The following is a 23,667-nucleotide window of genomic DNA, read 5'->3' on the forward strand; positions in this document are numbered from 1 at the left end:
CTAAAAGTGGAGCAAATAACAAGGCATCTCATTTCAAATCAGTTTCTTTTACAGCCTGCAGTAGTGTCATCAACCTGTAATCTGCCTTCTAACTTCAATATTTTTGTTGAGAGAAGGTGGGGAAGTGAAATTTAACTTTCAAATCTGATACATAATAAAGGAACAGACCATCCTGGGAGCAAGCACTTTTCAGACCAAAGGTGACCAAACAGAGTCTGGTTTCTCCCAGAAGACATGCCTTCTCAGCCCTTAAATCCATGTCTTCTCTCTTGTACCTCCTTCACTTAAATCAATGCAAAACAAAAAAACATTTTTTTTTTCTTTGTATTATCTGAAAAGGATGGCTGTTAGGAGAGAAAAGTGCTCCTTTAGAAATCAGAGGGTTGAAGTGCTTTAATTTAAGCTCACATGATTAAGGATGTAAAGTTTAAAATTTGAGGGCAAATGAGGCTGGCATTCTAGAAAAATCAATACAGATCAATTTACCTCCAATTATTTTCTTATTGCTATCCTAGAGAAGAACACCTGGGTTACTAAAATAGAAAATAGTAGTGGAAGTTCATTGCATATCTCAATAAAAATTAAGAGATGAAGTAAGAAAGAGAGAGACTATGGCCTCAGTTATGCCAGTGTTAGGGAAGGATTTACTAAAAAAGAATTTAATCTCACCACCTTTTTTAGCCCTTAATCATTTGAATTTGGTTCCCATGATGGAGAACACCTGTACAATGCCCACCTTAGCCGTACAGTGTGACCTCATTCAATCTTTAGCAACTCTCATCAATCTTTAATGGAGGTATCTGGAAAAGGTGTATCGGTGGAAAATCCAATTCTCTTTATTTGGTGATTCATTTGAAATCCTAAATAGACGCCTCCCTCGCCTCCCCGCTTCCCCCCCAAATTACCAGATAATAGAAGTAACAAGTCAAACTAGACAGGATCTCTTTCTACAAGCCTCCATTACAGTTCCCTTTCTTCCCTGGACTATTTGGGTTACTAGGGACTTGCTTTAAGAAAACCAGTTTCCTCAAGACTAAAAATCTGAGTATATGTTACATGCCAGAAGTAGGAAAATTTTACCTACCCCATGAGAATTTTCATTGATATCTAATAGATGCATGTATTTCATGTGTGTGTGTGTCTATAGATCTGACTATTATGTACACACATATGGCAATATCTAATTAACATGAAGAAAAAAATTCCACTTTACAAAAGATATTAAGCCATATAAAGGTGTGACATTTATATCAAGAGCCAAGTTAGGAACGACTTTTGCCATTTAAATTGCCAAGTTAAATACAGCACAATTGAAGCAAACCTGTCCCTCCAGGCATTCATAAGCTTACATTTGGGAGCTCTTGGAAGTTAACTTAGCACCAATAGTATCTTATTTAACTTGGCTGTTTAGAGGGCTAACCCTTCAGCAACTTGGCTCATACTGGCCGTATCACACCTTTACATGACTGACCTTCCCCTCTCAACTTTCCCTCTTTTAGTGCATGCTGAGGGTTTTTGATCAGATCTGATTTATGCTGTTTTGGCCAATTAGCATGAAAGACAAAAACAAAATCTCTGAAGGACAGGTCTGCAAGTATAAAATATAATTGGATGTAAATGGACCTGTTCACATTCTTTTTGCCTTAGCTCAACACGAGAGCGTTAAGTGCCAGCTGCCTGCTTTTGCCTGTAGTCTGTGCCACCTTACAAGGAACTTTCCCCAAAGCCTGGGAGTCGGAACATTTTTTTTTTGCTCTTGTGCAGAGCTCATGCTTTGCACTAAAAGAAGCACGTATCTGCTCTGGGAGGCAATTAGGGCTGGGTGCAATTACAGAAGAAAATGGAGAGGGCAGCTGGTGTGTTACTGAAGGGTTCTGCCATAATATGTCAGGGCATGCATGCAGTAGAGCTAGATGGTAGTGTTAAAAGTGCACAGAGGTCCAGATCTTGACTCTTTTGGTAAATACAAGCCTGAAAGACGCTAAATTAGAGTATTGGATTCCTGTGGAAAAGTGTCAGTTGTGACTACCACAGTGAAGAGAGAATTCGGCAAAGAAAGGAATTTATTTTTGACAGTAAAATGCTGTTGCCATATTGGGCATGGGAAACCGAACTTCTTCAGATTGCAGATGATACATAATTAAAGACACTCCCAGGAGACTTCTACCATTTGAGTCAGCAAAACCAGAATAAATGGCAATGGAATCTGATCGAAATACTGTGCTGCAATCTTTGTAGATTATTACCTGAGATAATTAAACACTTAGAAGTCATAGTAATGCCTGCAGTATAAGCACTTAGATTAGATAGAAAGGACACAAAAGGACTTCTCTGAGATGTGTACGTCACCGCGTAAGCAGTGTCATTCCATCTTCTGATCTGGCATGATATTCCAGTCTGTGCAATAAAACCTCTCCATTCAAGCTGATACATGGACAGAGATGCAGGGGGAGTAAACGAAGAGGGGTCAAATGGCCCCCAAGAACCGCGGTGGATAAAGATGGATTTATCAGTGGTAGGAGATGGGAATGAGTATATTACCCATCTTCTTGGTGGTAGTAACTGTGTAACACACAGAGTGAACAGCACCCTTTATACTGTTCTGAAAATTGGCCCCACATCAATGAATTTAATATTACATAGCCAGGGTATGGTTCTGTTTACAGCCAAGCCTAAGGAAGTGGTGTCTTCCACGAGAGGAATGAGGAGAACCTTTCCCAGTTTCTGGGATGTAGCTGCTCTTCAGGAATCAATGGTGGACTTGGCACTGCTGGGTTCACAGTTGGATTCAATGATCTTAGAGGTCTTTTCCAACCTAAATGATTCTAGGATTCTGTGACTCTTGGCCATATGGGATGTGAACAAGCAGGATGACATCTTGCAGTGCAGGCAAAGCCAGTGATGGAAGGATCTTATATCTACATCCACCAAGGCAGACTGGCCAAGGATATATCCATGAGTCTAATTGAATATCTGTTTCCTCCTGGTATCTGGGTTGGTGTTTCATTGAGCTGAGTAAATAAAGATGCTTTAGTAGAAGCAGATGCATCTTGATGGTACATCATCAGCAAACCCTTTATCTATGTTGTTCAGAGCTAAAAATTAAACCAATTAGTGCCTGGATTTGTGCTCCACCTTGCTATCTCATATCTCTGATGCCAGTTTTCAAGAACAAGATATGCAAAGAAGCGATAACTTTTTTCACACATTTTGCTGTAGGTAATGTTTATGGTCTTCTCTTTTTATTTGAACACACTGTGCTGGCACATCCTGCTGTGCAGTGAAATCATCTGATCTCAGGGATTAATTACGCAGAATGAAACCGGAGCTCAGTTTTCCTGCTTCCATTATATGTCATGTTAAATACCAGTAGTTTCTGATTTCTGTGTAAATATTTCACATGATTTCAAAAGTTTAGTTTCAGGACATAGAATGAAAAATAGGAGACAAGACAAAATAATATAAGCTAGTTGGAAGGAAGGAAAAACAAATGCAGCAGTACAGTAAATTGTTTTCCAATTGAAATAGCAAGTGACAGATCTGAAATGACCTATGAGTTTAACTCCACAGATCCCTGTTTTTTAAAGACTATTGAGGTTGTTTAGTTTGGTGGTGTTGCATAGAATGTGGAATTTCCATTAAAATTTCTGCAGCCAAAACCTACTATTCTGAACAGAAAATGAGATTTAGTACAGTGCTTCAAGAGATGGAGTACTCATTATCACTTAGACAAAAATTTCAAGGGATTGATTAAACTGCAATAAAGGATTTCAGTTATCTGTGTTGAGATCTAAAATTAGTCTAAAATCTGAATTCACAAATCCCAATCATCTGTGCAAAACTCTCTCCACACAAAAATCAGATCAATCTTCACAAGTTTGATATTAGAGTTAGGGAGGAAAGAGAGAACCAATCTGTGCAGTCTACTACTTAATGAGTGCACAGTAAAATGGTGCTAAAATATTTTATATTTGCTTAGGCTGCTTTCTAAGCTTTTTCCTAAGAATACATAGATTATATTTGCTACAGTACACCATTTTTCTGTGGAAGCTCAGTCTGTGTCATAAATTCAGTGAAATAGAGCACTATATGAAACTGCTTAACATGGATCTCACTTTTTCTGCTGTAAACTAACCAGACAAATTAAAGTGGGCTGAGGAGACAGAGCCTGTACTGCAGCGAGTAAAACTAAACTCTGCTTGAAAGTTACAGAGAAAAACTGACTGAAGTGTTTGTTTAAAACAACAAAATTAGACAGATCTTTGTATATCTATCAGGGTACAGGTTGAAGGGAAGGATGTTATTTTCTTTTGATTCTTTGCAGTTTAGCAGTTGTCCATTGCTCACTTTCTAATCCAAAGTGCATCTTTTAGATGAGGTCTTGTCTCAATTCGCTTGAAATTTATCTGATAAGAAAAGCCATTTTTATCTCTGATGTTGTAAAGATGGGACTCACTGGTAAAAGTGTGTGGCACACCCTATTTGATTCAGCATGTAGTTAAAGACAAAAGGAATATTAAACTTTGAGCAGTTACTTTGTCATCTGTTTTGATATCTGAATTTTGATGGTACATTTTCATAGAGAAAAAGAGGAATATTGAAAAATGTGAATTCTTTGGCAGTTGTCAGTGTCGATATGAAAGGCTCCACACCCTGTTTTTTTCTAAAAACTGTTCTTGCTAATTCTGATCCCTCATCTCAGTTTTATGCCAAAAGTCTTCTTGGTTGGACTGGGGTGTTGCAATCAACATTTCTGGCTTTCCTTGTGTTATATCCATTCTGTTTCTATCTGCTCAGACTTTACTTCCATCAATAGTTAATGTAGTTGCTCAGCTTTGCACACTTCTACCAATATCTGTCATCCTCATTTCTCTTCTCTCCTTTTAGTGTCCTCTATTCTTATACCTACTCATATATTCACACTTGTATTTCTGAAAGAGATAAACCTTTTTTTTCCCATCTCCCTGCTAGTGATCTAGTCAATCTGCATGAAATAGGACAGAGGTGCTCTTTGCACCTCTCTGGCTGAGTCTAGACTTATTGTTTGTTGTTAAGTGCCATGCAATACATGGCTTTATCTATCAATTGCTGACAAAGAGCTGGTGTGTACAACAGTGCCTTTCTGGGTCTAAGATTTACCTCCTGGGGATACCAGAGCTATCTGTGATGGGTCTGGCATGTGCTCAGGCACATGGAGGCCCAGGTACCTCCACACAGCCAGAAGGAAGATTGTCTAGATTGTCTCACTCTATGTGTATATATATGTGTGTACATATGTATACCCTTAAAGCACAGAGGACAGGGCCTGATTCAACCCCATAGTGCTGGGGGCTGGCCTTTGCCAATACTTGTAAGTACTGCAAAAACAAATAGCAGTGGACATGAACTGCAACCCTGTGTGCAGACTTTTTTCCTGGCCACCTTGTCGTTTAGCACCATTTCCTTGTGCACAGGGCAATCTCCAGCCACAGAGTGGAATGTGTAAGGACTTGAGGTGCCATGGCTCACACTGGTTGCTGTTGACACACACACCTCTGGGATGCAGCTGTGTTGGTCACTCTTTGCCCACGTGGCCCTCTCCTACAACCCACCAGCTGAGCTGTGCTCATGGTTACTTTCCCTCTGGCTGAAGAGGTTCTCTGGAGGGCAGCCCCAGTGGCAGGGGATGGTGTCTGTTCGGTCTCTCAGGCATCTCGCAGTCCTGTGTTACTGCACCGTCAGCATCAACGTTCTCTTCTAAGGGGATAAAACATATGACTTGACAAATGCCTACATATCAAATATTGTGAACAAGTCAAAATCCACATATGCTGCTGGCTCAGTCCAATTATTCTGGTGGAGAGTCTAGGAGCAGTACTGTACCATACAGTGCTCTGATGCCTACACACTATTTTCTGTGCTCTTGCATAATTTGCAGGAATGTAAGCAGTTGTACGACCTCTAGGGAAAGTTTTCATGCTGCTTGGAACACAGGACTTCTGCTTTGAGAATATGCAGTCCCTCAGAGAAGGGACACAGTGGAAGCCGGTCGAGAGCAGAGCTACAAGGACAGCTTGGCTCAAAGGCTCTGTGCTAAGGATGCTGATACGTGCTGAGCACAAGTGTAATAAAAATAATTAAGTGGTTGAGATTTCTTTAGGGAATTGGGAAATGGGATTTAAATCTTCTTAGGTGGAAGAGGAAATTGAACTCTGTCCCTCTGCCCTCCCCTACTCTTCCAAAGCAAAGGTGATTTGGCTAATGTACACTGAGAGAAGGAGGACAAGGAAGTAGTAAATGGGTCATCAACAGTAGCTGCATATAAAAAAACCAGCAGAAACACCTGGTTGCTCTGGGACTCAAGTTGATTTGCTAAGAACATGTCTGTTAGACTGAGACCCCGAGGAGCAACTGGTGGTGGATTTCCTCATTTCTAGGTCCTTGCTGGGCTTTGGGGTAAACTTCTTTCTGACCTGAATGATGTTTTAAGCACTTTCAGAGTCTGTATGCTTGTGTTGCTTAACTGTCTGAGGAGCTTCTAGATAAAACTGCAATATGTCTCTGGAATTCAGGTACCTTTTACGAAGAGTTTAACATTGAGTGCAACAAACAGTTTTGCACTTTTGCAAAGGTGCTTATGCATCAGACTGAGTATCCTCTCAGCACTAATCTTCCTCCTCCACTGTCAAGTGTCCTTTCTTATAATGTTGTCGTGGTGTTGGCTGGGAAAGAGTTAATTTTCTTCCTAGGAGATGGAACAGTACTGTGTTTTGAATTTAGTATAACACTGTTAACACACTGATGTTTCAGTTGTTGCTAAGTACTGCTTACCCTTGGTCAAGGACTTTTCAGTTTCCCATGCTCTGGCAGTGAGGAGATGCACAAGAAGATGGGAGGAAGGGAGCATGACTGGTAAAGCTGACCCATACCAGCCAAATGAATATTTCATACAATAGAATGTCACATGCAGTATATGAACTGGAGAGAGTTGGCTGGGAGAGGATGTTCACTGCTCAGGGACTGGCTGGCCATCAGTCAGTGAGTGGTGAGCAATTATATGGTGTATCACTTGTTTTGCTTGAGTTTTATTCACTTCTCTCTCTCATTTTCATTACAATAACAATAAAGATAAAAATAAATTATTATTAACAGTATACTTTATTTAAATTATTAAACTGTTCTTAGCTCAAGAGTTTTACCTTTTTCTGATTCTCCTCCCCATCCCACTTATAGGGGGAAAGTGAGCCAGGAGCTTCATGGGACTTAGTTGCTGTCTGGGGTGAACTCACAGCACATGCAGAGTAAATATCATGTGAGTCACAGATTTTTGAAAAACATGCCTAAAGATAGAACATAATCTCTGAACCTGGCCCTGCAGTTCTCTGCAGTTAAACATAAATAGCTCATGCAATAAAATTAGCCTTCATAACATAGTAAAAAAGTAGAAATTCTCCTTTGAGAACTTAATACCAGGGATCACTTTCATTCCCTCTCATAGCCATTAATTTATTTAACAATAAAAATATGTAACATTCAAAGTGCAGTGTAAATGGCACCATGACTAAATTGTAAAAAAACCCCCCAACATTACATCAAAGATATAGTATTCTTTTGGAATGAACATGCTCATTTCTTTGTATAAATGAGGGCTCTCTTCCACAGAAGCAGAAATTGCTCTAACTGAAATATCTACTTAGTTAAAGCTTAATTTATCATTAACAACATGAGTCAGAGTTACCATAAGTCTATAAGGAAACAATAGGGGAAAATACACAGTCTTTACCCTGAATTCTCTGGCTCTGCTAAAGCTGGACAATTTTGAGTGTTTAAAGAAAAAAAAATGGGTTTGGGCATGTACTGTTACATCTACACCAGTAAATAAGCCAAGAGGAAGGCGCGAGCTTGAGGGCTGTCTCATGACTGCTTGCACCCTTCCTGGCACAGCTTCAGCTCTGGCGGCACTCTTGAGTGGCACCAGGCTAGGGCTGATGAAGGGGATTGTTTCCAGAAGAGAGCCAGAAGTGTGTTCTTCCTGCTCGTGGGGGAAGAGAGCTGACCCTTGTGCATGTGAGTGAGACAGCGTTGCTTGGCTTTGGGGTCAGAGACTGCTCCCCAGTTTATTTACTAGAAAAGGGGTAGCCTAAACTTTCATCTCTACTGTCAGATTAGCTTGGATTTGAGCCTGATCCCAGCCTATTTTCTTGTCCATACAAGCCTTAGTAGTGGCTTGTGGTCTGGCTCTGTCTGTAGGGAACCAAGTGGGGAAAAGTAAGCACAGAGAGTGTGACTGCTTCATCCTTCCCCACTGCCCCCGTGGATGGTATGAGTACAGCTGGTGCAGCCCAGCTGGCTGGAGAACAAGGCACCCCAGTGCTCTCTGCTCACCAGTGCCTGAACACAGGTTCCTCTCCCAGCCATCCCTGATTCTTCACCTCCCAACTCATGCAGCTGAATCCTCTACACATTTTGTAGCACCACCGTGTTTCTGGGTGACTGCAAAGACCTCGAGGATTATATGCTCTCTTCAACTGCAAACTGGTCTGACCATATTCCAGAGGCAATCCAAATATCCTTTGTGATTTTGATATAGTAAACAGTCTGGCTGTTTTATATTTTCTGACTGTGGCAGGTTTTCATTTGTGTCTTAAATGTTTTCTGTGGAAGATTTCTGAAAAGCACTATAGAACAGGTGAAGTGGTACAGAACAGACAGAAAGTCATCTGTGTGATGACTGGTTCCTCTGTAGACAGCTAGGTATGTCTTCACAAAATAATTTTATCTGAATTTTCTCCTGTCCTCCCATCACTACGTTGTTCATTTCAGTAGAGTCTGTTCTATCCTTCTATTCAGATGCTATTTCCCTTTCAACAGGCAAAATATTTGAAAGCATCTTGTGCTTTTCCTTGGATTTGATGTTTACTGGAAATGACTGGAGAAGCAAACACAAGAACCTCAGAGCTTCAGTTAGCTTGGCAATGACACAAGTAGGTGCTTAAGAAAAGGGTGTAAGAGGCACGGGCACATATCTCTGTAGCTTCCACCAAACAATTATTAAAGACTATCCTATGAGCTTTACCTCAAACATCATATTAAATTGCTAGCAATGAATTTATGGTCCATAAATCAGTCTTTTTTTCATCTTTTTCTTAAGCCCATTTTTTAGATATTGTGCATAATTTTATCTTTTTTTTAGCGATCATTGGATATCATAAACCTGAAATATGTGTTCTTCTAGACAAGCTGTATGTTTTGTCTGTTTCCTCAGTAGGTGCACTTTTATGGAAAATTTTTCCATACTAGCTGTGGTTTATTTTATGAGTTCAGAGTATATTTTTAAAGAAAAAGCCTTTCGTGGAAAGAATTTGTGTTCTACCTACAGCAGATTTACTACTCACATTAGAAACACATCACCAGCAAAACCTGTAACCCTGACATTTTCATTAATCCCCTGCAGTTAATTCCACTTGTGGGGAATTAATTGTACCATCAAATTATTTAATCAGGGCCTTACCATCTCAATATGACCTCCTTGCTTCTAGTTTGAATTGAGATGGGGGAAAGCATATTTAAAAACTGTGATGAAATCTCCCAAATGAGTAATACTTAAACTCATTGCAGAAGAAGGAGACAGAAGGTCTGCAGTCATATTTAAAAGAATGTATCAAATTACCTTAATGATACCTGATCAGCAGACCTAATCAGTATATATGAAGCAATTAAGTTACATCTATAAGATATGAAGCAATGTTAAATTTGTTTGAGTAGAAACACTGGGTGTGTAATTGCTAATATTTCTCATGGCCAGGAAGAATTGCAGTGAATGAGAAACTGCCTCGAGCCTTGTGTGCTCTAAGGGAAATTAACTGGATTCTGTTTGTTTGGAACAGAAACCTTTTCATAACAATATCTTAGATATGTAGTAACCAGGAAGTGAACCATTTGAAGGAGCTGATCCACTCCCTGTTGAAGTCAACAGAAATTTCTTCAGTGTTGAGCTTTCCCTTCCCTTTCTTTGGAGTTTTAAAGTATTTGCTGTGATTGCAAAAGATTTCTCAATTGGTGATTAGAAAGGCAGAAGTTCAGTCCTCATGGCAGAATCCCCAAAAAATTGAAGTCCAAAAGATGATGCCCTGTATTTCAATTTAATATTTCTAAAGCTTCATGTTTTTCTAAATCAAATTTCATCTAAGGTAGTAGGCTGATTTATGATCTTTCAAGAGAAACTGGTAATTGATTGATTCATCTTACATTATGTCCATTATGGGCAAGTAGAGCTATCACTAATACTTTTTTGTATGCTCTTTGTTTACATAGATATAGTTTAGAATGTCCTCACTGAATTTTATTTCTAGATCTTTCCAAGTCCCATGTAATTCTAGGGGGAGATGCAGGGCTGGGAGAAATTTTTTAAGGAGATATACTTTTGCTCAGTTCTTAGAGGCAGCTGAAAGTAACACTTTTGTTGTTTGTTTTTCTAAATTCTTAAATATTTTACAATATATTGTGAGGGTGTTCTTATGGCCTTACAATTACCCCATGTGAAGCATTGACCTTTCATCTGACTGTGGAGGAATTAATATGGATCACAGGAAACCCTGCAAATAAGGATTAATTACACGGAAGTCAGAAGGAGTATTAGGCTGATTAAACAAGTGTGTGGTGCCATTTTAGTCGCCATGGTAGGTGCAGGCAGGACACAGGACCTACAGAATACTTGTGACTTCCTGGACTGGCAGCAGAAATCCAGGCAGGACATTCCAGGGCATCTCACATCACACTAGGTCCTGTGTTCAGGCAACTGAATGTCATGCTTGATTATGCACAATGTCTTTTTCTCCTTCCAGAATTCTCCCTGTCCCTCTCTTTGCTGACCATGGAATACATATTTATATCCAGATTTATGGCTACAGATTGGCTTGGCAAATGTGATTGTTGCATCTTTATAGGCCTTATACTACAGACCTTGGGATGAGTGAGGCATTAATTCAACCGTCATTTCAACTTTTAAGGTGTCTCTCCTTAGACATACTTCATCTCATTTTGTCTGCAGTAGCTTGAGAACAAGCACTGCAGCAGAGTCACAGTCTACCCAGGCCTTCTGAACATGAATGACAATCTAAAAGTAAACTAGCAGTGGTAGCCTAGAACCTGTATGACTTCTTAGAAGTGGTAAATTCACAATTGCCAATATGTGTAAGAGTTAATTAGAATGGGCATTTGTTAGCCTGAACAACAGTGCATGATGCTTTTAAATTGCACAAGCTGCAATGTCCCATCCACAGATTGTTTCCGTGGATAGAAGATTGTTTAAAAAGGAGTGGTGACTCAGTGATACTGTCCTTCATTGAAAGGATTTTCCACATTCACTGTGGAATGTGAGGAGGTGACGCTGAGCAGGTTAAACAAGCTGATCTCAGCAGTCCAGGGTTTTCCTTTTGACAATACCAAGACAATTGCAACTGCAAGGTTGGAGGCCACCACACTCCTGCAACTGAATAGCCTATATCCCAGCATTTATAGGTCTATATATAGACAAAGAAATATCTTTCTGGAGAGCTCTGGGGTGAGAACACAACTTCTCCAGTGGTTCCTTACATTACTGTGAGACAGCTCACCCCAGTTCCACAAGTGATGGTCTGATACTGATGCTGTCCAGATTTCACCTCTACAGCTTGAGATTTAGAAGTTGTCACATCAGCATAAGCCTGCTTCTCACACATTAACGAGACCTGGGTTTTTTTCCTCTAGAGCCATATTTGGGGCAAGATCTTTGAGCTGGCTTCGCTTCATGTAAAGCTTGGGACATCCTTGCTACGTGTAACTGTAGCTTCATCCTTCATCAGGGGCCTTTAGTGCACACATGTATTAAAAAAGTGTATTGAATATGGCATGAGATATCTCATGTTCATTTAATCATCATTGTTTTAGCCAGAGAGATGGTAGATGCCTCATCCCTGGTCACATTCAAGATCGGGTTGGATGGGGCTCTGAGCAACCTGATCTAGTTGAAGATGTCCCTGCTCATTGAAGGAAGGTTGGACTATAAAAATTTCCAGGTCCCTTCCAACCCAAACCACTCTATGATTTTATGATTACTAAACATATACATTTGACGCATAACATGAGATGTTTTTGTTACATCTCAAAGCTATAAACTCTGTCTGCATGTTAGGTTTCAGCCTCAGTTCTTTTCACCTTAAATTACTCCAGTAGGCAAAATTATAAATAGTTTCTGACTTTATTTAGTTCAGTGTTTATACAGTTGTGTTAAATACACACACACACACACACACACACACGCGCGCACACACGCACGCACACAGAATATAAGCAAGACAAACGATTATTCTTCAATACATTTTCAAGATCTGCTTGAAATATTCACAGAAACATCAAAGTTCAGCATGGGGGAAGAGTAGCAGCTTTGTGCGTGAGAAAGACATGATCCTAACTAACTTCCACTGTCCATTTTTTGACCGATGCAGGAGCAAGACAATAACCATTTTAGTACAGATGTTACAAATAACAGCTTATCCTTTTCTTGATGAACCTGTTATTTCACAATTTATGATTTCTCCATAACAGTCTTCATCACATTGTTTTGTTTAATATTTGCTCTATAAAACACAGAACACCTCATTGTGTACTAACTCCCACTCAGTGTTGAACTCCTCCTTGGAACTTATGACCATTCTGATCTCCCTGCCAAATAAAGCATCCTCAAGCTTCCCAGAACTCAGGAACATTTTGAGACCCTTTCCCCCACATATGGTAGACAGCAATAATTTATTCTTTGTTTAGTACTGGGCATGTTTCTGCAGCAGTGGAAAGCTGCACATTGGGAACTTAAATTCCACAATTTCAGTTGTGTTTGTAAAAAACCTGCCACATTAACTCACCGTACCTTGGAAGGTCCACTTGAATATGACAAAAGGGTGTACTGTTTCCATATTCATAGCCAGTTCATTCTTGAGTTTTTTGGTCAGCCAACCTCTCACTCATTTATCTGAAGTTCTCTGGAAATTTTCTTTACATAACAGCTACAGGACTAATGTTACTGAATGTTTCCTTAAAAAATTACAGCTGCAAGGAGTTTACTGCACTGTTTCTCCTAGAATTATACTCATTTTCTCCACTCAGTTAGGAGAGATTTCCATAGGTACTCTTGAATTTTCAGAAACAAATAATGTGTAATGTATGTGTACGTCCAGTTATTTCTATTCAGGGTTGATATAAATAAAATCTTAAAATTGTCAGCTACACCAATGTCTACATGTCATAGACATCTGTCTATGTTCATCTGTTCAAATTTATTTAGTTCATAAAATAACAAAAATATATAACTCTCTCCAAGCACTGCTGTCTCATGTTAAGATTGGTGGAACTAGTCCTGGATGAATCAGGGACATTTTGTGTTCCATTTTCAAATGCCTTCCTGTCAGTGCAGGAGCTGATAATTTCTTACACTTCCAGAACCTCTGCTTGCTCCTTTGTATGAAGTGTCACTGCTGTCACTAAAATTGCTCAAGGCTTACGCCCTCACCTTTGTCTCTCTCTTCATGTGTCCAGCACCTAAAAGACCCAGACTGAAGATGCAAGACTGTTACATTCTATTACTTTCTATTATTTTGGGCAAAAAAATGGAGTCATAAGGTGCCTTGCACTTGCTAAAATTATAGCTTCAGAATAAATTAATGCTTCAATAAATTAATACAGTGTTTTAGTCTATCCAGACTAAATGAAACTTTCATTATTGGCTTGGTCCAATTTCATGCTTGATTCATATTCAGCCTTTCCAGATCTTTCACATCTACTCCTGTTCCTGCTCAGGCACTTTCACAAGATACCTCTTTGGTGTGGAGCTGAGACTAGCAGATGGATTTGCAGGACCATGGGCTGGAGTTGGTATTGCAGATATCAGCTTCTTTTTAGCAACAGCCTACCTTTATTCTGCTTTTTGTTAAATAATCCATAATAAAACATGACATATTTTTAGGGAATTAACCTCAAAACCAGATTTTACCATTGTGGCAAAAAACATGTTAAAAATCAAAGCAGATCTTTCTTAAGTTAATCATTTTACAGTCTCACTGTACAATATCAGCAGAACTTCTTTTGTTAACTATTTCCATGAGCAAAAATAATGTGAAAAAAAAGGTTTAAGTAAACTATATATATTCTTTATCTTTACAGCTGGTGGGAGCAGAGGTAGTTTTCTCTCTCATCTCATCTGATACAAATCCTCCATTTATTTTGGCATTTGATTTTGAATCCTCTTTTTGCTCTGTTTTCTCGACATCTGTCTTTGTTTTGCCTCGGTGCCTTCTGTAAAGACGGTAGCCTGAGGATCAATACATGTTTAGTGTTAAATAAAGGAATTATAAAAATTGCCCGAAAAAGACACTGTAGTAACATATAGCCATGCAATATTTTCTTTCCTTATATTGTTAAAACATTTCAACACCTCCAGACAGTTTCTTTAAAGTTATGCTTTGAGTTTGAAATCCATTTGATTATTTTTTACCCTTCTTGTTTTCTCCATTTACATGTAAAGTTAAACTGATAATAATAATATTGATAGTTATAGTGCTATAATAGAAAATCACTGTGCTTTACCTCCTAAAATTAGTAGCGCAAATAACAGCTGGAAAATGCTGTAGATGAGTGGGAAAGTAAACATCAGTTCAAGTTGTTCAGGAGTGAATGAGAGCTGTACTATAGTTGAACACAGCTGAGTGTTTTGCATGCCTGTTTCCAGAGACACTGTACGACACCTAAAGGGAATAATACAAAGACAGTTGTGAAATAGTATCCTGTAGGTCCTTACATTTTTTACTAATCTGGATAGGCAAACAATGTAATGGACAACTAAGAAAATTGTATCCTTCAGCTGACATAGTCAAAAAAACACTCGGCCTATGGCTGGTACCACCAATTATTGGCAGTTCAGCAGCTGTAAAAGACTGTGAACCACCTTAAAGGCACATATGTGGCACTTGCTGTCTCCCTCTCTCGCAATGATGTTCTAAATTGTAGACTGCTACATCTACACGAGAAGTTTTATTGGAGTCCCAACCCACTTACAAGTCAGGTCTGTTTCACTTGTTTGAAGTGCAAGATATTAGCACACAAAAGGAAAACATTTGAAGGATAGGAGGAAATGCTATAGTCAGAATCTGTAAATAAATGTGCGCAAGGAAAGTTTTGTCTCCACATAGTATAGCAAAAAGCAGGGTTGGTGAATGAGTGACTCTGTAACATGACTAATGTTTAGGGAGCATTCTCAGCATTGATTAATCATGAAATAAAATCTTTTTACACAGTTGAATAAAGCTGTGGAATACCTGTGCCAAGACAGGCCAGCTACACGAGCCAGAAAGAATCCTAAAGTATAGCCAGCTGCTGGAAATATGGTGCCAATGATCCATAATTTGGGTGAGATAATCCAGGAGCCTTTGTAGAGTATTCCCCCAACCACAGCAATGAGCACGATGAGCACTGCTCCCACAATGGAACCAACCTGTGAAGGGAAAGAGGAGGTTCTGAGTCACTGAATCACGGAATCACAGAATACTGCACAAATGAGATCTCAAGGAAATTTAGACACAACAAATATGGTGTCAAACATGCCAGTGATTGCCTCTGAGTCACTGAAAGTCTTGTTGAACACAAAACCTAATGTTTACAGCAATACAATTCACAGCTGGCAGAGAGATTAGATAGCTGCCATTTTTCCCAAACAAAAGATGTACGATGTACTTCAAGGTGTGACAACAGCTCTAGATCAAGACACAGCTGTAATAGGTATATATAGCAGATACCTGTAAAACTAGTCTTTTGAAGGCTTGACTATAATTGTACTTAGGACTAGAGATTAAAAATACAGGTGTGATATGAGTGAGGAATGGTGCACACATTAGAAAAATTTCCCCAGAGTTGTCGGGAAACTTACAGCCTAGTAGGTAGAATACCGCATTTTCCTTCCCCCCATGGTGAATCACACTCTGAGGCTTAGTACAGTGTGTGCTAACTAGATGCTAGACTGCTAGTGAGCTAGTGCTAGGAAATTATTTGCCAAGTGCAGGGGTAAATCTTTAATGGGGCTGAAAATTCATGTTTGAAAACTGGTTACGAGCTTGTATAGCCCTTCTAGATAGATGTAATCACTGCAGTTGTTCTTATTTCCTGTGTCTGAATGTACTGAGATCTTTACTGCTGCTCCCCTAAAAAAGTTATAACTCACTCTCTTTTCAATACCCAAGTGAAATGTCTGTCATTAAAGCATATGTTGCCAGGAATCCCAGAGATAGACTTCTTAGTCTAAGCTTAGAAGAATCTATTCCTCAGCTAAAACATGTATTCCCATTGAACTGGCTTCATCAGTCTTTGGCTGAAGCATTTTTAAGAGCACTGAGTGAACAAGTGCTTTTGTTTGTCTGAGCTATTAACCACATGCACCTAGGAAGAAGAAACATGGTCTGGCCATGACACGCTGTTCTTTCACCTGGCACACTGCCTTTGTGCTCTTGTCTGAATTTCTCACTATATGGGCCTTAATCTGACAGCTATGGCTCAATCTTGATGCTTCATCGTCCTACACAAAGCAAACTGTCAATGGACCGTTCTGTGGGTTGCTCACCCACTTGGCAAGAAAGGGGATGAAACAGGGCTTTGGTGAGAGATCAAGTAGAGTTTCTCTCATGTGAGTACAAGTCCACGCTTTTCCCTTGACTGATTAAACAGAAATAGTAAGCTGTGAAAGCATTTAAAAATGCAACATGATAAGCTAGTAGTTTAATGAAAATGAATTGACTTAAAAAGACCTTGTGCTCTATGCTGTCTGAGCCTATAGCAAAGACAGGATAACAAAATATAAGTAGAAAAACAAGTGACCAGACTAGATTTCTTTAAGAAAATTTAGATAATATATGTATTAACTAAGAATGGTTAGCAAAGGCCAAGAGTTCTCAGCACATCTGAAAATCTCTTTAAACCTAAACCAAATGCTCAGAATGATTAATTTGCTGCTACCCTAGATATGGCTAAATTATTATTATTATTATTTTGATGAGAACAGTTTTTGCCCAAAACCCCCCTATTTTTGATGTATCCGAAACCATCTTACAAAGATAACTGTATTTTGTGAATAATTTTTTTAGGTTTCTTTATAAGAGCTGGAATATTTTCAGTTTATTATTTTTAAATAAAAATTTACTTCCCACTCAAAATTTGGCCTACAAAAAAGCATGAAACTGCTTTGAAAAAAAGGAGGAAGGCATTTTGATCCATAATGATTTTATTTTTTATTGTTTTGCAGAGAAAAACTTCTTTCTGTTGACCTGAATGATTTGCCTTCCAATCTGAGTTTACATTATATACTGAACTCAATTACTAACATAGTTGCAGCAAAAGACAAAAGCAGGTTCTTTAGATAATGATGGTTTCTAATAATGCATGCAACTCATGCCTGTTTGTGCAGAGGGAAAGCAATACATTTCCACACCATCTCATTTGTTTTCTGCTGAAAACTTTCCAGGTCTTATGGAGTCAGATACTAATACTATGAATAGCAATGTACTGCTTCAGTGGTGCCACTGATTCCATAATTTGTCCATAATTGCTTATGCTTCAGCCTTATATATCCTACCTTAAGTATCACTTTTGCCTTACTAGGCCATTTGTGGTTAACAAATATTCCAAACGAAACAGGAATTACAAGAGCTACCAGAGAAATTCCTGTAAAAAAAGGAGAGAAGTTAAGGCCAGTTATGGTGCAGAAGCTCACAACAGGACAGACACCAAGTTGAGTGACTGTGGGCATGGAGCCCACAGGGAATGTTTCTGGTGTGCACACCCCGGAGCATGCACGCTCGCTCTACCCGCACCTGCCCGTTTGCTTTTCTATAGACTCTGTTATCTTTGGCAGCCTGTTGAAGTAATTGCCATTCTGCTGAGCTACATGCTCATTCACCTGCATCAGAAAGGCAGACAGAAATTTGAGTGTGCTAATCATCACTATCCTGTGATGTGAGTAGCTATATTAAATGTTCATTTTGTCTGCAGGTGTTTTGCTACTGTACCGTATCAGCAACTGGTTTAGAGCTTCTTTTGTTTTGGCCTTCCCCCTCCAGTATTTATTTTGAAAGCACGAGCAATGTATGTGATTTTTGTTTTTCCCCAAGGACAATGGGAAGTGAAGTTGAAGAATGTGAAAGTGATTCTGCTGGTTTTTAAGATTAGCACAACATGAAACTGCACTTGATAAGCACTAGGGCCACAGCTCTGCAAAGCACTGGAGCATGTATTTCTAAATACCTTAACTATTTTCTCTTTGTAGCTGGATGAGATTTTTGACAGGAAGTCAAATGAAGCCACTCCTGGCAGTGTAGATTGCAGGTTTTCAAAGAGACTCAGCAGTTTTAATCACTTGCTTAATTATCCACGTGTGCTTAAGTATTTTGCCAGATTATGGCCTCAGCATTTAGCACTTTGCAGGATCGTGTCTTAAAGCTGCTACAAACACTTTCATTCAGGAGAAGCAGCCATCCCTATATTAACTATTCTATATTCTTATCCCAGTACCACGCAGAGTGGAAAGAAAAACATGCACAATCTTGTCATAATTATCTGTACAATATTTATAATGGCTTCAAGTCTTTGGCAGAGCTGTGGACGATGTGAAATGATTTTTGGTACCTAATGCCCATGGTGGTTATTAAAACGTAGAAAGAGGAATATTTTTAAAAATCTGAGGTAATTTCTCCCTGACTGCAGGATAATGGTATACAGGTGGTTGTCACTAAAGGGAGGATAGACAGAAGGGAAAGTGCTGGTTCACTGGACTCACCAATGCTGTCATAGGGGAGTACAATTGCATCAGAATCAGTCCACATCTTGGTGTAAATAAAGAGGCAAAGTGGCATCATTCCCATTGCAAGCAGCGTGGAACAAGTTGTCATGCTGATGCTGCAAAGAAATTGGTTACAGTGACTGTTCATCTCATGCTAGCCCATGGTTTTTCTCATTTTCTTATTACCATTTCACACCTTGTGAAAGGTTGTGCAAGAAATATTGCTAGGTACTGACAATTTATCCTGTTTATCAGATTAGAGAAAACCTAAATGAAAGGAATGGCTTCTGCTGAAAAGAAAAACCACGAAATATCAAGGTGTTCTGCAGCCACAGAACCATAACTTTTGGTACGATGAGGCAGTCAGACAGGTGGCCAGCGGGAAGGTCTGTTGGCAAGTCTGTCTGCATTCTGCCTGTCCGGCTGGTTTCAGAGAGGATGACAATCTGCACAGGCAACGGGCAGAGATGGACATCAAATGGAGCTTTCCATTATAACAGCAGTTCTAGACTGTTAAAATTTCACTCTGAACTCAACAGCATAGAAATCCATTTCATTGTCTAGGACGTGTGATATAATGAAATTCCCTTTTCTGGCTTGTTTTGCTCTAGGCCAAAGAGTAGGTGCTAAGAATTGCTCAGTGAGGCTTAGCATAAGTATTGTTGCTGCATGTTGCAAAGATATTTCTGGTTCTCTGTTGTACAAAAAGATGCATTCTGCTACAGGAATGAAGAAAAAGACATTTTAAATAAGGAGGAAACTCTGAGAATTACAGTAGAATGGATAAAATTATGCCTACAAATCTCATTCTTCTGATATAAAAATACTGAGAGACGGTTCTAGTTAAGAGAGTTTGGAAGCTTTCTTACGATCCTCACTTCCGACTTCTCTTTTTTGTTGCTTGTCCTCAGAAAAGGGACTACTGGTCGTGGCCCACAAACTGAGCAGATCCAGAGAAATCTAGAAAAATTAATGCAGAAGCCACAGGAATATCTGCATTAATTTTGGTTTCTGTCACTCTCTGCCTTAGAGTCATTGTATAGGATTTTGCAGGAGCCTCTGGCAAAAGAATTCCTGTAGAAGACTCCTACAGAGAAAAAGGGTCACAGGTTACAATTAAGGTTTGATGAAGTCCCAAATGGATAAAACCTCTCATGCTCCATACCTCTCTATTTCCTGTATCTTTATACTGTCCCTGAACATACATCCTTCTCCAAAATATGGCCATCCTCTAACCCCAGTCCCTGTTTCCACAGAAGCAGTTGTTTTTATGAAATATCAAGAGATGTCTCCGTGGGGAAACATTAAAGAATATCAGCTGGGTTTGATTTACTAAGAAAGGTATGAAGCATCATGCTTCACCTGACCGTGCTTATAATGCTAATTATAAAACTAATTCCTGCTCTAACTTGTGGTCTATTTGCACAGAGAGGTGTTGAAGCAGAACTATAGACAATGACCATGGGTTGTAATGTACAATCATAAAATATTACAGTTAAAACGAAAACATTGTCTGATATGATGAGCAGGTTTCTATAATACTGTGGTGGTTCCAGAAACCAGCCACACAACTTCTAATGTTACTCTTCTATTGAGAAGATGCTCGCCTTGACAATCTCCTGTATCCTGTGGTCCCTTCATCTTTGTTGCAAAGGTATTGACCAAAAGCCTTTGACTTCTTACGGTAAAGGTCTTTATCTGCAGAATAACCTTTTAAAGGCATTTTCAATTAACTTCACCCTCTGACATCATCACAGGATAGAAATCCTGTTCATGTTTATAGAACTATAAATTTGCATTTTTACCATTGATTTCAGTGGTGCAACTCTGAACACACAGAGCTGACCAAGCATAGTTTAGCTCAGTTTATTCTTCCAAGGAGAGATTAGAAAAAAATTTCAGACTTGTACTCAATATCTTCCCATCTGTGGTTTCTTAGAACTGTATTAATTGAAAATAAGTGTCTTACGGTTCTTAGTATCATAGCTCTTTCCTCTACAATGAGGAAGTCAATGATTAGCAGAGCTGACCTCATTCATAATTTGAAAGCTGTTTTTACATTAACACCTGTATGTGACAGAAAAGTTCACTCTTTTCAAAGGATGGAAAAAATGTCATATTAAAGCTACAAATATTAGGATTCTTAGACGGCTCATTTTTAAAGGCTCTTAATGAATCCTCTATGGAATTTGCGTCAAGTGTAGTGTTCATTCCTCCTGTGTGTTTGTTGTCCTAGGCCATGTCAGGTGCCTTACACATCTGTTTCTGAGTTCATAGCACTTTGTCGTTGAGACCATCACACTTTGCCACAAAGGAGGGTTTTTCATTGCCTCCCAATATGCGGGACTGCCTTAAGTAGTGGTTTCTAGCCTGTAACATATTCCCTCAGTTTGAAGACTCTGCATAAGTTTCCAGGAGCAGAAAGAATTGTCACAAGTGATGTTCACTAAAACTAGTTCCCAAAGAGAAAATAAATGCCTGCCTTTTCACTGTATAGAACACAAAAGGAGGGAAAATATTTTTCCACAGGAGCTCTTTTTCAAGAAACATTACTTCAAGAACAATTGCACAGCCAATATCTTGTGCAGAGGATTTTGATACTAAAATCCTACGTGGGGTTTTTTTTAGAACTCAGGATCTTGGGAGAAAGAAAAGTAATTCTAACTTGGGCAAAGTTTTCACAATGTATGTTATCTTAATTGTCTTCATAAACTATATTTGCTCCAGCATCTGAAGTTTTACAATAAAGATATTTCTAATGTGCACAGTTCTGTCGTGATAGTTTCCTCACAAATTTCCAATGAACCAAGGATACTTGCTATTCTGCTTATATTTACTGCGATTACGGTAACTAACCTTCTTTACAAGGAGAAACCACCATGCATGTGCCAGGAAGCTAAGAAAAACATCAGAGAGATCAAACAGTCCTTTTCAATGTAAAATTTACCATGTAAAGAACCACATGAAGTACTTAGAGAATGGCTGCTCTTACCTTAGGTCCATGTCTCCATCCACCCAGTAGGCGATGACATTCGAGGCTGTGCCCCCTGGACAGCATCCCATGATCAGCACCACGACAGCTTGAATAGGAAGGATGTTAAAGGCCAAAGAGAGCAAGAAGGCTGTGAGAGGCATAATTCCAAACTGGCAAAGGAAACCCACAAATATACCCCAGGGTCTTTTTATGTGGCCCAAGAAATTCTTAATTTCCACATTGCAGCCCATGGAGAACATCACCAAGGCCAGCATGATTGTTAGAACAGTACTTAAAACTACGCTCAAAGTTTGATTAAAATTATCTTCTGGTAATACGCAAGATGTGCCATCACAAATAGTAGCATTTGCTGGACAAGCCGTGGAGTTTTCTGCCAAATAGCCAGCATTAAATTGCTGGGAAAGAAAGTTTGTCTGCATTTTGAAACACAGAACTGCTCAGTACATCCGTGGTAAACTTTCAAGCCTGTGTAAATGGCTGTTGGTCAGTGACTTCTTTTAAATGATCCAGGAAGCAATAAAGTGCAATAAATGCCTGAAAACTCTTACTACTCTTGAAGGGTTTGGCAAAGTGCTGATTCATATAGTTATAAAAGTTGCACTTGGTGGGTACAGTGACAATTAATCATTTATTCATATGATAATGAGGAATCCCACATCAAGAGAATAGCTGTGTTAATATTTAAGGGTGTAAAGGAGGCTTGTAGTGCTGCTGAGCCCATGAAATGAGAACCACAGGAGGAAGAGACAGTTAGGCTTCATTCTTTGAATTTCTTGCATGCCTTTGGGAGACTTGCTCATGCATGCAGTGCCGCTGACAGTACGGGGGTCTGTGTGGTGAGTAACTGAGACACGAGAAACCAAGAGCAGAAGTCCTGAGATATTATTTGAAGCTGCAACTGTTGCTAATGGATGCAGCATTCAGCATAACACACAGGCTGATTTGAATGATGTGGAATCTTTGTTTCTGGAAGCATGGAGATTCACCATCCTCCTGGCACCTTCTGCCAGGCACAGCTGGAGCAGTCAGACTTTGATCCATCTTGGAATGGAAGTGGTGGACAGTGAGAGGAGCAGTGTGGGGTGGCAAGGGCAGAGGAGGAGGGACATATATTCGCTGAGCCAAGTGTGGGGAGCAGAGAGCAGGGCAGTGAGGCTGGCATGCTACTGTGGAGCCATGGCACCCAGCTAGTCGACCACATCCCCTTCCCTGCCGTGACACGCTCAGATTCCACACCAGGGGTGACAGTGCAGGTCACTTTTTTTTTGCCTGGTGTAGCACAAAGGTTGTGGCACAAAGCCACACCTGGTGTGGCTTGTGGTTCTCTATCATCCCCATGGCTCTAAAGAAATCTCAAGTTTTGAAAAACTTTTAAAGATTTGCCCCTCAGGCTTCCTTGAAAATCTGGAAATTTTGATGATTTTCAGAGGAAGAATATTAATGATTCTTTGCCTGGGGCCAAGCTTTGTGGCAGAAGCATCTTCAAGTGTATATCTTAGACAAAAATCAAGCCTGAAACTAAAGTGCAATTGATGCCCCCAATAAACTTTATTTTTCAACACAGAAATATTTTTTACTAGGGTAGCGTGCTAATCTGTAATTATCTTCGGCAAGCAAGACTCTCACTGGAAGCCTCTGCACTTTGTGCCTAACATCAGTGTGTGAAATGATAGGAGTTGCTCTTTTTTTTTCACTTTAAACCTTGAATCGTGTAGGGGGAACTGACTGCATTAGAAAGGATTTCCCAGCATGCTCAGACGGCACCTGCTTCTTTACAAAGGGGTCAGTTAAATGGCTGTGTCTCCTAAGTCACTGTTGGGTGCCTGATGGGATAATGTCAGAG

At 39.5% G+C, this 23,667-nt stretch overlaps 1 protein-coding gene across 1 annotated transcript; it reads right to left on the reverse strand.

Annotated features, from left to right (window-relative positions):
- Window positions 1-12,198: 12,198 nt before the first annotated feature.
- Window positions 12,199-22,721, reverse strand: SLC10A2 (solute carrier family 10 member 2). The gene is made up of 6 exons (XM_010394133.4): window positions 21,822-22,721; window positions 18,827-18,945; window positions 17,627-17,715; window positions 15,324-15,499; window positions 14,596-14,753; window positions 12,199-14,320 (listed from the first exon to the last, which is right to left on the reverse strand). The coding sequence occupies exons 1-6, from the start codon at window positions 22,241-22,243 to the stop codon at window positions 14,148-14,150; spliced, it is 1,137 nt and encodes a 378-aa protein (XP_010392435.3). The 5' UTR covers window positions 22,244-22,721; the 3' UTR covers window positions 12,199-14,147.
- Window positions 22,722-23,667: the final 946 nt, after the last annotated feature.

This window comes from Corvus cornix, chromosome 1 (genome assembly GCF_000738735.6).
Source record: "Corvus cornix cornix isolate S_Up_H32 chromosome 1, ASM73873v5, whole genome shotgun sequence".
Lineage (NCBI taxonomy): Eukaryota > Metazoa > Chordata > Aves > Passeriformes > Corvidae > Corvus > Corvus cornix.

Excerpts from the sequence above, each read along its gene's own strand:
- SLC10A2 (XM_010394133.4), bottom strand. The coding sequence starts at position 22,243 with ATGCAGACAAACTTTCTTTCCCAGCAATTTAATGCTGGCTATTTGGCA. Across the intron at positions 17,716-18,826 it reads ACTCCCCTATGACAGCATTG|GAATTTCTCTGGTAGCTCTT; the intron begins GTGAGTCCAGTG and ends CTTTTTTTACAG. Across the intron at positions 14,321-14,595 it reads TGCGCTACTAATTTTAGGAG|GCTACCGTCTTTACAGAAGG; the intron begins GTAAAGCACAGT and ends ATTGATCCTCAG.